Here is a 15,365-nt window from a genome sequence, read left to right on the forward strand (position 1 = left end):
AGATGAATTACATAGGATTGGCTTTGCTTTGGAGCCTTTCCAGAAAGTGTAGGCATGTTTCGAACCTGATGGTTAGCTCACTAGTTTTTATTTATGTTTTATTATATTTCTATGTTCATTTGTCTGGTTATAGAAACACACTTAACATATACACACAGACACACACACACATATGCATCTATGTACATGTATATACACATACAAGCATACGCATATATGCCCATGCATATATATATGTATATATGCACACATACACACACATACATGCATACACACATATGCCCATACATACATGCATCATACACACACATACACGGATACACATATATGCCCATATATACACATACACCCCTCCACCCACGCACCCCCCGTCCAAGCAGGCGGCGGCCCGGCCTCAGGCGCCCCCGCCCCGCCCCACCCTTCTCTCCCTGGCAGCCTGAGGCCGCGGCCGCGCTGGGCCGGCTCCTCCCCCTCTCCTCCCCTCCCCTTCCCGCGGCCGGCGGCGGCGGCGGCAGCGGCAGCAGCAGCATGGCGGCCGTGGAGCCGCGCGCTTGCGAGACGGCGGGCTGCGGCAGCGAGGCCAAGCTGCAGTGCCCCACCTGCCTCAAGCTGGGCATCCAGGGCTCCTACTTCTGCTCTCAGGTGAGCCCGCCCCGCGGCGGCCGCATCCTGGTGGAGGCCGGGCCTGGGTCCCCTCCTCTCCCCGCCGGGGCCGAGGCCGAGCCGGCCCGAGCAGCACGTGGGGCGCGGGGCCCCTGCGGCCGGGCTGGGCCGTCTCGGGCTGCATGGACTCGCACCCGCGGCCCACTAGCGCGGCGGGCCCCCGGGAGCGCCGGCCCTCTCTTTTCACCTGGGCTTGGCCCGCAGAAACGTGGCAGAACAGGTTTGAGGAGACCTGGGCAAGAGCAGGACTACCGGCCTCCCTTCATTTTGGGCACCACGTGTGCGCCCTCCTGGGGTCTTCCAGGAGGCTGTGGCACCCGGTGCCCGAGGCAGTGGTGTCTGCTGCACCCCCACAGCGCTGACTGACTCCCAAGTTCTGCAGCCTGACTTGCCCTGGCTGGGTGTATTGGGAGATAGGGGCAGCAGGAGGCCCTTGCAGAGGGAGGGAGTGGTTTTTATTTTTGACAGGGCTGGATATGGAGACCTGCGGCAGGAGCTGTTGCTTACCAAAGCTGGAGACCCTCTGAGTTAGTCTGTAAGGTTCCCCCCCCCTTGTCTCCTGCCTGCAGGTTTCACTGAGGAAGTCACTCTAATTCATGCCTTACAGATGCTCCCAGTACCTGGAGCTGTGACTTTTTTTTCCCCACCAGGATGCCACAGCACCTTTCAAGGGCGCTGTGTAATGCCAAGCAACCATAGCACTTTGAGGTGTGGTAACATCTCCATGCAATTCACAAGATAAGCCTAGAGATTTTAAATAGGAATCCATAGTGTTTAAAAACATCTTGACCTGCCGTGCCTTTTGGAGCTCTTTGAAACAGAAGAATTCCTCTATTATTTTTCTGTAGTCAAAGGAAAAAAACAGGTGAAAATTAAGAGCTGACATCTTCCAAGGAGTGCTTCAAGTCTAAAAAGAGTTGAGAACCGCTGGTCTGTGGGATGTGCCTGTGCCTCTTACAGGTCTGCAGTGTTCCACCTTCATGCAGACAGGCCAACTGTAATGTAATATACAGTATTCTACATGTCTCAGCTTTATAGTCCTCTCTTAATATATTGCTGATGGTTGAAAGTGGCACACAGAGATTAAATTGTTTTAAATGCCTTTCTGTCTCTGGGATGCACAAAGTAGACTTGTTGCTTTGAAAATAAAACTCATCTGTTTTGTTAGTTGTACTTATCAAATAAGAGTTCTTGGAATATTGTTGGCTCTTTTTTTTTTAAATCCCCTAATGTATAATATCCAAATATTTTACTAATTTAACTAAAGTTTGAGTGTTTCTTGCCTATAAGCCAGTAGAGAGCGTTTAAAGTAGTGGCCCTTAATCTGTCTTTCACGTGCAGCATTGCTTGTGGCCATAGGGATATTGGCTTAAAGGGGAGCAAAATTTGATGCATATTACTTAGTATTGTTGACTGTGATCCATCAAAGTTTGGGGACCACTGATTTAAGCAGTATCTGTAGGCCTTGGGTATACTGTCTTACTACCAGAACTAAAATGTGCTTAGCTCTGGTTTAGAAACCTCTCTCCCCTGTTCTGGTTTGAAAAATGTAAAGTGCACAATAAAATACACTGTCTAATTGCAGAAGCCCTCTGTTTGTTGAATGCCCATTTAAACAAGTGAGGAAATGCTTATTTGATGCATAATTAACTGTTGGAATTAAATGTTGAAAGAATATTTCAAGGTAAATTCAGCAGATTGGGGAAAAAAAAGTAAACATGAGGACAGCAAAAACATTCAGTTACATGAGATTCATGTGCCTTACATATAGAAGTTCTGTTTCTGAACATAAACCAACCATTAGCTGCTTGGGGTTACAGAGAAACTTCCCATGTATGCAGGTTATTTTATAAGCATCCACTACATATGTCTTTGGGGAAATTCTGGTAATACCTGCAAGGTTTCTTTTCTTTTCTAGATCTTCAGACTAGGGTAGGAGGATTCTTATCTATTATACTTGGAAATCTTGTATTGGATTACTGGTGTCTGGTTGTAAGTTGCAAGGAAGTTATTCAAAATGGTTATTCAACAGAGTGGCTTAATAGATAGAGCACTGGGCTGGGAGACTTCTTTTTTGTTTTCAGCTTTGTCACTGGGAAACCTGCTTATTCTTTCTGCGCCTCAACTTTATGATATGTAAAACAGGGATAGTGGTAACTACTTCATTTGTAAGATGCTTTGAAGTGTATAAGTAAAATGCTTCATAGGAAAGCTAGGTTATACTAAAAGTTAGACTGCAAGATTTACCAAAACTTGCAACAGTTTTTTTGTTGACAGTATTGCAAATATTTTTCTTACCCTTTTCACTGAATGTCTGCAAACATCTACATTATGAACAAATAAAACATTTGGTAATTATTTCAGTGTTCCATTTGCATGCTCAGGACAGACATACTAGATATATGAACTGGCTGAAAGTCAGTAATGGAAATGCTAACTTTGTTCGTTTCTGAAACTGCTTCGAAGTTGTCACCTCTTTGAGATGAATGAAAAGAACTTCACACCGTTGTTTCATTTCTGTCTGCAGACCCAGATGACAAAACTCTAGTGATTTACCTTTTGAATGTTACCTTCATGCCTTTAGCCATCTTTATATGGAGGTAACATTCAAAAGGTAAATCACTAGAGTTTTGTCATTTGATGTCTGCAGACAAAAATGAAACTGTGAAGTTTCCCCCATTTATCTCAATCACGCCAAACAAGTTACTGAAAAGTAGGTGAGGGTAAGGCTTTATTTACTGGATGCCAGGTGCTGCCTGAGTGTGTGCTTCTCATTGAAATAGGGGTAAGCTACAGAGAGCGAAATCATAGAGTGGCTGATGTATGGTAAAGCCTCACCCTCCTCTTTGTGGTAACTTTGTGTGTCTATGCCCTTAGATTTAAAAGAAAACACATTAAAGAGAAATATTGAATGTATGCATTTCATTACTCTCAATCCTGGATGTTAGTATGTACCCTTGGCATTCCATGTTTCTTGATACAGGAACCTACATATGATTTTATGAAATTACAAATTATTTCAACAAGTGCATAAAATATAAACAGCACAAATAATTTAAGCAAGAAGCTAAGATTATGTACCATTTAGGCTGGAAAACTAAATGTAGAATAATAAGGGGATACAATTTAATTTGTCCTAGTGTTTTCTGTGGGTGCCCATAGTCATAGTATTAAATTGCAGTTTCTAATTAAATGATATCTGGAGAACCAAGTCTCATGTGGACTTCTGCACCTTCATTCCTCCTTTTAATAAAGGGTGCTTGTAATTTTTTTCCTTCCTCTGTTCTCAAAAAGACGACAGCTCAGTGGTGTGCCCTTAAAAATGGCTACCATGAAGGTAATTTGACCTTTGAACTTTCATTCCATGGTCTTAAGTTTGGCAACCAAAACGTTTTAGTTTCTTGGTCTTCTGCACTTTGAGCTGGGCATGTCTGACATGAGTACAGTTGGCTGTGAGAAGCATGGAGATGTGACTGATGTAACTCGTCCAGTCCCATCCATGACTTTGAAGATTAGTATCAGGGTCTGGAACTGGCAAGGAAATACAGTAAGGGTTGATTGGGGTTGGAGTACTGAGATGTGTACTCAAAAGTTTGCTAGGAGCCTCTGTGGTTGCTTCTGTCTTCAGTCTGAGATTGACTAACAGAGAACATCCTTCACTGGAGAAATCTTGAATCTTACTCTATGTGATGTGAATCCTGGGCGTCCTGTATGACTTCATTTAGCTTAGCTAATAAAGTGCACTTGGTACCAAATAACTTCTTCCACCTCCAGTTTAGGAAACCTACACTCATCCTCTCAGAGGCAGAGCATATGCCACAATGATGCATACATTTGTCAGCTTGTGATCAAATTACTGCATCTCACTGTATCTTGGAAGGCAGGTAGAAGTAATGTAGAAGCTCAGCAGCTTACCTTGAGCATGCTGTTTCAACACTCAGGATGAATTCAGGCATCTGAAACCTTCCTTCCTATATGGATACACACCCATGTGTACACTGCATATAAAAATATCTAATATATGGAACAGTGTATATGACTGTATATTACTTGACTTATGAACAGCTGGATAGTACGTGTTTAGGAGAAATGAGAGGATAATGGTAGACCTCTACTTCTTGCCCTTATTCTGGACCGTCTCTTAAGTTAAATAATATTAAAAAATATACAGGAACTAACAAGAGGCCCATTTCATCCTTTTCCCTCCTCCTCTTTCCTCTTCCCCCATATTCTGTATATTTTATCAAAGTGCCAGTTTCCTTAGAACATAAGCACTGGACTGCATTTGGGTTTATCCTCCTGTGCTGATTCTGTACTTGTCCTCTCCTTCAAATGCATGGAGCCCTTCTGTTAGAAATGAAAAATGATGTATTTACTTGATTCTGTACAATGAGATCCATTTGCAAGCCCAGTCGAGCTTTAGATTGTAAGCTTCTTAAGACAAGAGACCTGCCTTTCTTTACTATGCAGAAAGCACCATAAATATCGGTGGCACTGAATAAATGACTGTTTATTGTTGAAGCAAAAAAGGTGTTGCAGTCATTCCTCTTTGTAAGAGAAACAGATTATTTCAAGAGAACATCCAGTTACTGTTTGATACTCAAATGGCTGTGCAAATTTGAAAGATTGCACTTGTCTTTGCTCACTATGACATTTTTGAATGTATTCATACTAAGAATCACCTGCCTAGTAGGGGTGTGTGAAACGGGCCCTCTTTGATTCAGATTCAGCCCAGATCAGGGACAGTGATTCGATTCCTTGATTTGGATCACTGTCCCTGATTCTATTCAGCTGAATCTGAAGATTCAATGCTGATTTGGAGAATCAGCGATTCAGACAGACACAGCTTTAAATGTTTTTTCTATATACCTCGAGGTACCAGTGCGGCTCATGAAGGCTGCAATGGTAGGATGGATGGAGTGTCCCAGAGGAGTGCAGGCAGGGGGCCCCCACATGCTGGGTGGTGAACCCGGAACTGGACCGGAAGTACTTCTGGTCCACTTCTGGGTCTGCCAGGGAGCATACTTGGGGGGCCTGCTGCGCCCCCCCGCCTTGGCAGTTGGCTGTGGGGGGGGGGGGACCCCAGGTGTCCACCTAGACACAGGAAGCACCAGTTGCCGAGCTGTGAGGGTCCCCCGTACATTCTGTGGTGGACTTGGAAGTGGACTGGAAGTGCTTCTGGTCTACTTCCGTGTCTGCTGCTGAGCGCACTGGGGAGCCCCCTGTGCTTCTGTGGGACACTCCATGCGCCCCAGCATCGCAGCATTCACAGGCTGTCTGGTACCTTGAGGTATGTAGAAAAAACATTTAAAGCTGTGTCTATGTCCAAATCTCTGAATCTTTCCAAATCTCTCCAAATCAATTTGGAGGGTTCTGATTCGATTTGGATTCAGAGATTCAGCCACCGAATCGGGCTGAATCTCTGTTGAATCGAATCAGCGACTGAAGCTTTGCATAGCCCTGTTGCCTAGCTTAGTGAACCCACATGGGGAGTTACAGAGTTAGACACAATCTCTCCCTCAGAGTTTGAGCTAAGGGCCAGACCTGAAAGGGTACAGAGGCTGTTCTGTGTTAGAGCAGGATCAGGCCCGGAAATTAATAAAACAAACTAAGAATAGTGATCAGATGTCTTCTCATGTGCATCCATTTTGATCTAATTAACAGCTAGGTAGTAAATACTTGGGAAAAATTAAAGGATAATTGTAGAACTCTACTTCTTGCCCTTACTTGGGTACTTTTTGTAGGACCTGATCCCACAAATCCCCAGTTGTGAGAAGAGTGTAGCTGAAATTTCCCTGCCAATTGATGTAGTCCTTCATACCAGTTTACCATTCTCAAAAGAGCGCTTTCATCTTTCCATGCGTTTGCAAGGAACTGGGCACAAGTGCCTCCAGTCCCATGTACTATAATTCAGTTGTTAAGAAAAGCTCAGAATTTTATCTCAAAACTAAAAGTTTTGAAACCTTATAGTCTTTATGAGATTTCTTTATTTACAAATATGAATGTTTAAGACTAAGCTTTGGTTTGGGGGTGTTTTTAAATGTTCGGTCTTAGTTGGAAAATGTTTGGTTTGATGATTGCATAATACAAGATGGAAAAAAAATTAACTCCCCCAGCTAAACAAAAACTCCATAACTTTCAGATTAGTCCAAGAGAATGACCACTCCTAGAAGACATTTGTTAAGATTATTATCAGCTTTAAAAATAGGGTTGCTAACTATCATGCAGTAAAGCTGCATAACAGCATTAAATAGACACTTTCTTTCCCTTGTCATTGGCAAGTTCCTACCTTTACGCATGAATTCATTCTAAAAGTTATGCAGTCATATATGGCAGACAAGTCTTAGTCATGCTGCCTTTCAGATTTGAATAGGCAAAAATGTGCTGCTTATATTATTGATCTCAGAGTAATTTACATTGTACTTGCCTTGGTCTTCCCACCTGGTCTGGGATGTCTGAGGTCTCCAATTAAAGAGTTGCATAACCCCTGATAAAAGTGTTTGCCAAGTCTTCTAGTAGGACTCTGGTGCCAAGTAACTTCTCCCTGAGGAGTTAAGTTGTTCCTATAGATTTAGTGGTGGTTTGTGCTGGTGATTTGTAGGATCAAAGTTTAAACATGTTAATTAGTCAGTAGTCTCATTTGCTGGGATAACAAATTCTGTTTTGTTTTTTTTAATAATAAACTGTGTTTTATTTGCACCATGAGAAAATCTCTCCATTTTTCACTTGTAAAATGGAGCAAATAGTGCTTCCTTGCCTCACTGGGGTGTTGTAAGGATAAATAGCAGGAGAATGCAATGTTCTCAGGTACTGAAGTAAGGGGGGCCATACAAATATGATACGCATTTGGTAGCCACTGCTTATTGAATTGGTCAGTGGCCACATAGTAAAACTTGTTTTACAGCTTTTCCAGTGAAGCAGCAATAAAAAGTTTGTAATGGAGTGTTCAATAGGAGTCATTGTTTTTACTGTCCATTGTACTATCCATGTGCTAGAAAATGCTTTCAGTTGTGAAGCAGATTCTGCTACAATACATTGCAATGTCAGCGTTCCACTAAGCAGATGTTGGGCTGGCTCCCTAAGGTAGAATCCACTTGGATTGATTCATGGAAACTGTTTTCCTGCAAGGAAAATAACCTTATAGTTTTAACATTGATTTTATCATTGGTTACCTTTTTGGGTTCAAGTGAAATTAAATGCATTGCTCCTAAGAAGTATTAAGTTGAACCATGTTTAAATATGGAATTGCTGTTAGGGATGCACTGATAAAGATTTTCTTGGCTGATACCGATAGCCAATGATCAACCATATCAGCTGATGCTGATCTGATAACTGATGTTTAGTAATAGTGCAAGGCATTTTGAACTAGTGACACAAACCTTTTTTTTGTGTGTGCTTGATTTAAATTTATAAACATCCCCCCCCGGCCTGCCTTCCATGAGGAAGGCAGTGATTTATTCCTATGCACATCTCACCCTTGCCCATGGCTCCTACCTGCAGCCCTGCTCCTCGCACAGCCCATGCTGCCATCCCCGGCAGTGTGGACCCTTGTGCAGACAGTGGGCATATTTGAAGCCCCAGATCACATCGCCGCCTCAGCGCTGGTGGGCCCTGCACAGCTGAGCTTCCATGGCCGCTGGGGAGAAGCTGCTTTTTGCAAAAGCGCCTGGTGCCCGGTGAAGCGAAATGTCCCTCATGCAGCGCCTTACCTTGCTCACATGCAGCCCCAGTGCTCAGGCCCCTGCTGCACATGTGACGTTGCCATGGCAGCGGCAATAGCAGCAGGTGCCAGTAACAGTCCTGAAGTTGCTGAGCATGACACCCTGTGACTGCTCCCCGGTACCTCCTTCCCCTCCTGCTGCTCACCCGGGCCTGTAGTCAGCTGTGGGCTCTGGCCAGCAGTGGGGTGCAGGGACAGGACTATGCTTGCCAGGGTGCTCTGGGCACGTGCTCATAATTATTGGCTACAGCGATTATGGTTTTTTTTAAAAAAAAAAAAGCCCATAGCTGCTAACGTTGTTTCTGCTTTTATTGGTGTTGATCCAATAGCCAACTGATATATTGCTGCACCCCTAATTGCTGTAGTGGTTTCTAGGTACTTTGAAGCAAAAAATGTTATGTTAATTGTGAAGGGAGTCCATCAACTTAAAATCTCTTCTTTTTTCCCCCTTTGTTGCTGTTATGGTTATAAAAGATTATTGTGACCAAGAGTTACTTCACTATTTTGGACGTGTGCCGTTTTGGTTTGTTTTTTCTATTTAATGTTAAAATGCATCCTATATTTTTCCTAGGTCTTCTCTACTTACCCAGCTGAATGTGCATCTGTTTATACCATAATGACAACTATGAATCATTAAATGTGGTTAAAAAAGAACAGGAAAGTTAAACGAAGAGTCTCAGTAAAAGACTGGAGCGCTTTGATCAGATTGGTTAATCCAGAAAAATTAACAGGGCCAGAGAGAGGGAAAGAACAGCTTCTTTGTATGCATTGGTGAGGGATTGATGAGCAGTGGGGTCACTGTTTTGTAGGGAATGTGGGTTGTTTCTTAGGTAAGGCAGTAGAAATAGAGGCATTAGTGGTGCCTAACGGCAAAGGGAAGCCAAGACTGCAGGACCAAAATTTGCACCCTGGAAAGGATTAGGACAGAAAGAGCACAAGCTGTTTGTAAGGTAATTTTAGTCTGTGGGACTTAAATTCTAGTGCAGTAGGTTTCAACCTTTTTTTGTTTGTGGACCCCTAAAAAATTTTGAATGGCGATGGAGACCCCTTTGAATTGTAAGTTTGGTTACTCATATACTTTTGATTAATCATAGTCCTCATTCTTGGACCCCTTAGCCATAGTCTGTGGACCTCCAGGGGTCTGCAGACCACAGGTTGAAAACCACTGTTCTAGAGCATTAGCCAGCAACTTTTTGGAACTGCCAGCTAGAATAACATGGCTTGGGTCCAAGTGTTGGGGCTGGTGTTCAGACCCAGCAACTTTCTCCACAGCTTTTCCTTGCTGTTGCTTCTGCCCATCCCACAGCTGTAGAATGGCACAGCTTCCAGTTGCTCTGCCCCGATGCAGCTGAAGCTTCCAGGCTCTGTTGGGCTGGTTACGGTGGCTCTGTGAGATGAATATTGCTGACCTGTTCTAGAGCAAGGGCTCATTTCTTCCCTTTTCTTATTCCCTTTCCATCCTGGCAAGCAGTTTCTAGCCCTGCAGATCCCAGTACAGATTTCCTTCACTTTATGCTGTACACATACATTCCTGAAAAATGGAACATAACTGGAATTTGCATAAAGGGAACCCGCTTTACACAGGGTGCTGGTGAATATTTAGTTGGTGTGAAGAGAGGGTGGTGAAGGCTTCACTGATGGACCAGGAAGAGGGGTAGGAGATAAGCTAGCGGGATGCTTATAAGTCATAATGGGGATAGCAACTACAGAAACACGTGTCGCAGACAACGAGCAAGGAGCACAGATCCACACAGGAGACTATATTTTGGTGCGCGTCACTCCCACAATACACTGCACAGAGTAGCTGACTGTGGGCTTCCATCACACTGATCACATAAGAGTGAATTTACCTTGCATGTACAGTAAAAGTTCTGTTAACTGGCATCTTACAAGCTGGCATGCTCAATTAACTGGCATGCCGGTTTGTAAGATAAAGTGAAACCGGAAGTGTCCACCGTGGCACTTCTGGTTTCTCCGAGCCCAAATGGCCTGGGGCACAGCAGCCTGCGCTGCTGAGCCCCCATGGCCTGGGGGCATAACAGGTTGTGTGGGGCCCATCTCCTTGTACCGCAGGGCAGCGAAGCCTTGGGAGGGGCGGAGGGACGCCCCAGACACGGGGGGCGAAGCAGTGGCCCAGGCCGCTCAATTAACTGGCATATTTTGTTGTCTGGGATCCCCCATTCCCAGGGGATCAGATAATAGAGCTTTTAATGTAACACATTTTTTGTATAAAAAGGGTCATTGCATAAGAGTGAATTAGCACATACTGAACCCGCATAAAGCAAAGGAAACCTATATATCTGGCCTGAGTCAGGCCTAGTCTTTAATTTTTTTTTTTTTTTTTTAAGAACAGAGTATTGACATGTGACAATAACATGACTAGTAAGATAAATCCATTATTGGCTGCAGGAGACATGACTTTTGGCTTTGTACATCATAATGTTTGAGTTGTACATAACTTTTGCCACAACTATTACTCTTGTGTAGTTTTGCTCCTGCCTTGTAAACTTAATTCTGAGAGGAGGGCATATTGAAGGATCAAGCTAAGTTGTAACCATGACACTTTCATTTGCTTGTTCAAAAATAAATTGTATTGTCTGTGTTCATTTTAAAATATAAAAATGGATATGGGGGGAAAAAGGTGTTTTGCCTTTAAGGTGATGCATATCTAGGATTACATTATTACAATTGGTTGGGGCATAACACTTGTACAACAGGCATGTTGTTCAGCTGTATTATAGCAGATGGGTTTGGTGCATTTATACATGGACTTGAGTTGGTCACTGGATATGTCCAGTTGTTTAAGTTGATGATGATTCAGCAGTAGCACTAGACTCTCCTTATAAAGGAAAATAGTTTGCTATTTGCTTTTTTTTTCTTCCTTCCTCAGAAATTTCAGCTGTTGCTATGAATTAGTGAAATTATCCCCCTCCAGAGAATTGCTGTTTAATTTATTGGGACATTTTGGTTATATTTAGTGTCTCATCTATGAGAACAAGAAGTTTCTTCATTAGCACTTTAAATTAGTGGTACCCAATCAATGCTGGCTTGTGGGCAGCAGTGCTAAGCAAGTAATGCTACAGACAACATCATGCTTCATTGTCTTTGCCAACTTCAGTTTTAACTTTCTAATTGCCTGTGGCCACAGGTGGTGTTGGAGGGGTCCCATGGGCAATGTCACCTGAGCCATGGATTAGTGACCACTGCCTTTAGGGTTCCTCTTCAACACCTTGTTGAGCCAAGCTACTATTTCCCTCACTCTATTTTTTTCTTCTTAATTTATTGTTTGTCCCCAAATCTCTACCCCCTACTCTGGTCTCATCCATTTTCTTTTCTTTCTAACAATTGCTGGATGCTCCCTGACTCAATACTGATGCATCGTCTTGCTTATTTCCTCCTGTGAACTTCTCCATTCAGTGTTCTTACGTTTTCCTCCCTCTGTTCTTTCCATTCACAGACTTCTCCCATGCACAGCCTCCACTTGCTGTTCAAGCTCACTTCACTGTCTTTCCATTTGTTTTTTTTCCATTTCCTATTTACATTCTGTCTTATACTTGCACATGAGCATTTAGTTTTCAGTTTACACACACGCATTCATGCCAGTTAAACCAGTCTAACTGTCTGTATAGAGAGGTGTTCCCAGAACAGGCAGGTCAGAGCAGGTGGAGGAAGTGACTTAACCTTCTGCTTTTCAGGCCATAGGACTATGGGGCAGTATATGTTCTCAGGCATAGTTTTCATACGCTTCTATACTAGGGATGTAAATAGTTAAAAAACAATTATATTTATACCTTTACTGCTTACTGTTTACTGTTTAGTAACCTCTAGCAGGGACAGCCCTGGCCCCCTTATGTCTTAACTGTGCTCCTGGTGCTGTGCGGGCCCCAGGCTACTGGTGGGGTGGGAGATGGCGGGTGCAGCTGAGCCACCCACCATGGGGCACTGCCCAGCTGCAGAGCTATGGCTTTCCCTCACCCGCACAGGTAGGGGCTAGGGCCAGGGCTGTGCACATCTCCTGTGCCTAGATTGTGCTGCTTTGGGGGGGGGGGGCATGATGGCACAGCAGGGATTCTGGGGGCAGCATTAGGGCTGCAACAGCCGTCTTCCAGGCTGGAGCTGCTGTGCTGCCACCCCTCAAGAACCCCCTGAGGCTGCGCTCACTGTGCGAGGGGCTGGCAGTGATCCTTCAGATCCAGCACTGCCTGCTCTAGTTGCCATAAAGCCTTCTTGGGCCAAGACAGCTGCATGCTCAACCCCCTTCAGGCCCCGCATGGTCCCAGTGCCATGGACAGGAGGGGGAAGGACACAATGTGCCTGGTGGAGTCCATCCTGCTGGGACTGGACCCCGTTTTCCCTCTGGAGGAGCTGGGGAGGTCCTGGCCTGGCAGCGTGGAAGAGCCTTCCAGGTCTGGGCTGCAGCAGCAGGCACAAGTGCAGCGGGAGGTACAGGGAGCCTGTCGCCCTGCCTGGGCCCCACTGCTGCAGGGGCTTGGGCAGACCACTGTGAGGCTGGGAGTCTTGCTGCTGTGGTGGGAAGGCCCCATCTGACACCTGTGGGGGCCTGGCATGGGAAATACCATGACCACAATGGTGGTAGGGGAAGTACCCCAACTGAGGTAATACAGTTAAAGTGGCACTGTGCAGGGGTGCACCGATAGAGATTTTTTTGGTCGATACCGATGGCAGGGGTGTGTGCAGTGGTAGGAGCCGTCCTGCGCCTCACCCGGCCGAGCGGTGCCTGCCCCCACGCCCTGCCCCACTCCCTCCCTCACTGTGAGGGCCTTGATCTGTGGCCCCCCCCCCCAAACGCCTCTTCCTCCACACCAGACTTACCAGCTGATGCTGCTCTCCAAGCTGCCGGGCTATGCTCCTGGCCGCATGCATGCAAAAGAAGCTGATTACTGATACTGTCAATTTTCCCTGTATCGGTGCTGATCCGATATGGGACCATTGTATTGATGCACCTCTAGCACTGTGTAATGGAGGTTTGCACCCTTGTTTGCGTGTGGATAGGACTCTCTATGAGAGCCTCATAGTTAGCTTCCCACTGGCCACCTTCCAGTGGGAGGATCTTGGCTACACAACATCTTTATGGAAATGGGAGACTCCTCCCTAGCTTGCTCCTGCAGCCACATGTCCAAGGGCAAGTCAAACTCGAGGGCTTCCGAACCCCAAGCTTCTGGGCTTGGGCCTACAGGTAGGATCCCTGCCAAAGGATTTGGAAGCATCTGAAGCCCCAGGTGGGGTGGAGGATATTTACCAGTACAGTAGTAGTGCCACATTTGGTTCTTGAATAACTTACAGTTTTGGAATTGATTTGTCTGATTTGACTTGGAACATGAAAAAGCTTCCTTAAAAAAAACAAAAACAAAAAAACCTGCAGGGGGTCTGGCACCTCTCTTCCTCCCTGTGGTGGCGGGATTTGAGCAGAGGAAAGGTCTGCAGCCTCTTCCCATGGGGGTGAAGGGAAGCCATGGCTCTGCAGCTGGGCAGTGCCCCCTAGTGGCTCAGCCATGCCCACTGCCAGCCCCCCAGTAGCCTGGGGCCCTCACTGCGGTGGGTGCATGGTGAAGGTATAAGGGACTTGGGCTGGTCTGGGGCCAGGGCCATTCCTGCTGGAGGTCACTGAACTAGGTTAACTGTTTAACTGATGTAACTGGAGGAGATTAAACAGATAATTTTTAAAACTATATTTACATCCCTATTTTATATTGTGAATAACTTTGTAGGGTACAGATTAGAACTAGGGCTGTGTGAAGCTTTGGTCCCTGATTTGATTTGGCTTCATTTGGTGACCAAATCTTCGAATCCAGATTGAATCAGAGGACCCTTTAATCTTTCCGAATTGATTCGGAACCCTCCAAATTGATTTGGGCAGATTCGGTGATTCAGATGTAGATACAGCTTTATATGTTTTTTTTACATACTTCTAGGTAGCGGGGCTCGTGGCGTCTGCAGTGCTGGAGCTCATGTAGCGACCCACAGAAGCACGGGGGATTCCCCAGCGCTCTCAGCAGCAGGACCAGGTCCACCAGGGAGCGTGCTGGGGGGGCCCCCCTGTGCACCCCAGGCTTGGTGACTGGTGCCTCCTGTGTCTGGGGGGGCACCTGAGGTCCCCCTGTGGCCGATTGCTGGTCTACTTCTGGGTTCACAACCGAGCACATGGAGGGCCCCCCACACACCTGTGGGATGCTCCATGTGCCCCAGCACCACAGTAGTCATGAGCAATGCTGCTACCTCAAGATAGGTAGAAAAAACTTTTAAGCTGTGTCCATGTTCAAATTTGTTAATTTGCTGAATCAGCATCGAATCGTCAGATTCAGATTCAGCTGAATCGAATCGGGACAGTGATCCGAATCAACAGATTGAATCTCTGTCCCTGATTTGGGCCAAATCCGAATCAAATAGGGCGTGTTTTGCACACCCCTAATTAGAACCTCTTTTGTATACTAGAGCAGAGGGGACTAACCTTGCAGGCATGCTACAAATTAGCCCTGCCACCCCTCCCCAAGTGCCAGTCTTCCCATGCCTGAGCTGCTGCTCTGTTTTTTGCTTCCTTCCTTGTAACTCTTGTCTGATTTGCTTCTTTGCTTTCTGTTCCCTGCTCTGTCTGCTGCTGTGCTGCCTGTCCCGTCCCACATCTGCCACAAGATACAGAGCCTCTCTATGAAGCTTGTGGCACGTGTGCTACAGGATGGGGTAGCACTAGATCAGTGATTCTCCCCTGGGGTTCTGGGAGATCCTTTGAAGGGTGCGGTGACTTTTCCATGGGCCAGACACCCCCAGGCCTGCCTCAGCCTGCTGTGCTCTGAGCAGCATGCTCTCTTGCGGGTGGGCAGGCAGACGTGAGGCTGGGCTTTTGAGCTGGTGGGAAGGGTCAGAGGGAAAGGTGATTCCAGTTACTGACAAATTGCTGGAAGAGTGGCTATAACCTTGGGGGCCATATTTCCTTCCTGCTGCCCCCCCCAGGTACAAACTGGGG

At 45.7% G+C, this 15,365-nt stretch overlaps 1 protein-coding gene across 1 annotated transcript in view; it reads left to right on the top strand.

Annotated features, from left to right (window-relative positions):
- Positions 1-488: 488 nt before the first annotated feature.
- The window catches only part of METAP1 (methionyl aminopeptidase 1), a 42,431-nt gene continuing 27,554 nt past the window's right edge, over positions 489-15,365 (top strand). Inside the window, exon 1 of the mRNA XM_006274431.4 lies at positions 489-642. Within this exon, the coding sequence (XP_006274493.2) occupies positions 529-642 (114 nt within the window). The 5' untranslated portion in view covers positions 489-528. The remainder of the gene's footprint in view (positions 643-15,365) is intronic.

Source organism: Alligator mississippiensis, chromosome 2 (genome assembly GCF_030867095.1).
Source record: "Alligator mississippiensis isolate rAllMis1 chromosome 2, rAllMis1, whole genome shotgun sequence".
NCBI classification, from domain to species: domain Eukaryota; kingdom Metazoa; phylum Chordata; order Crocodylia; family Alligatoridae; genus Alligator; species Alligator mississippiensis.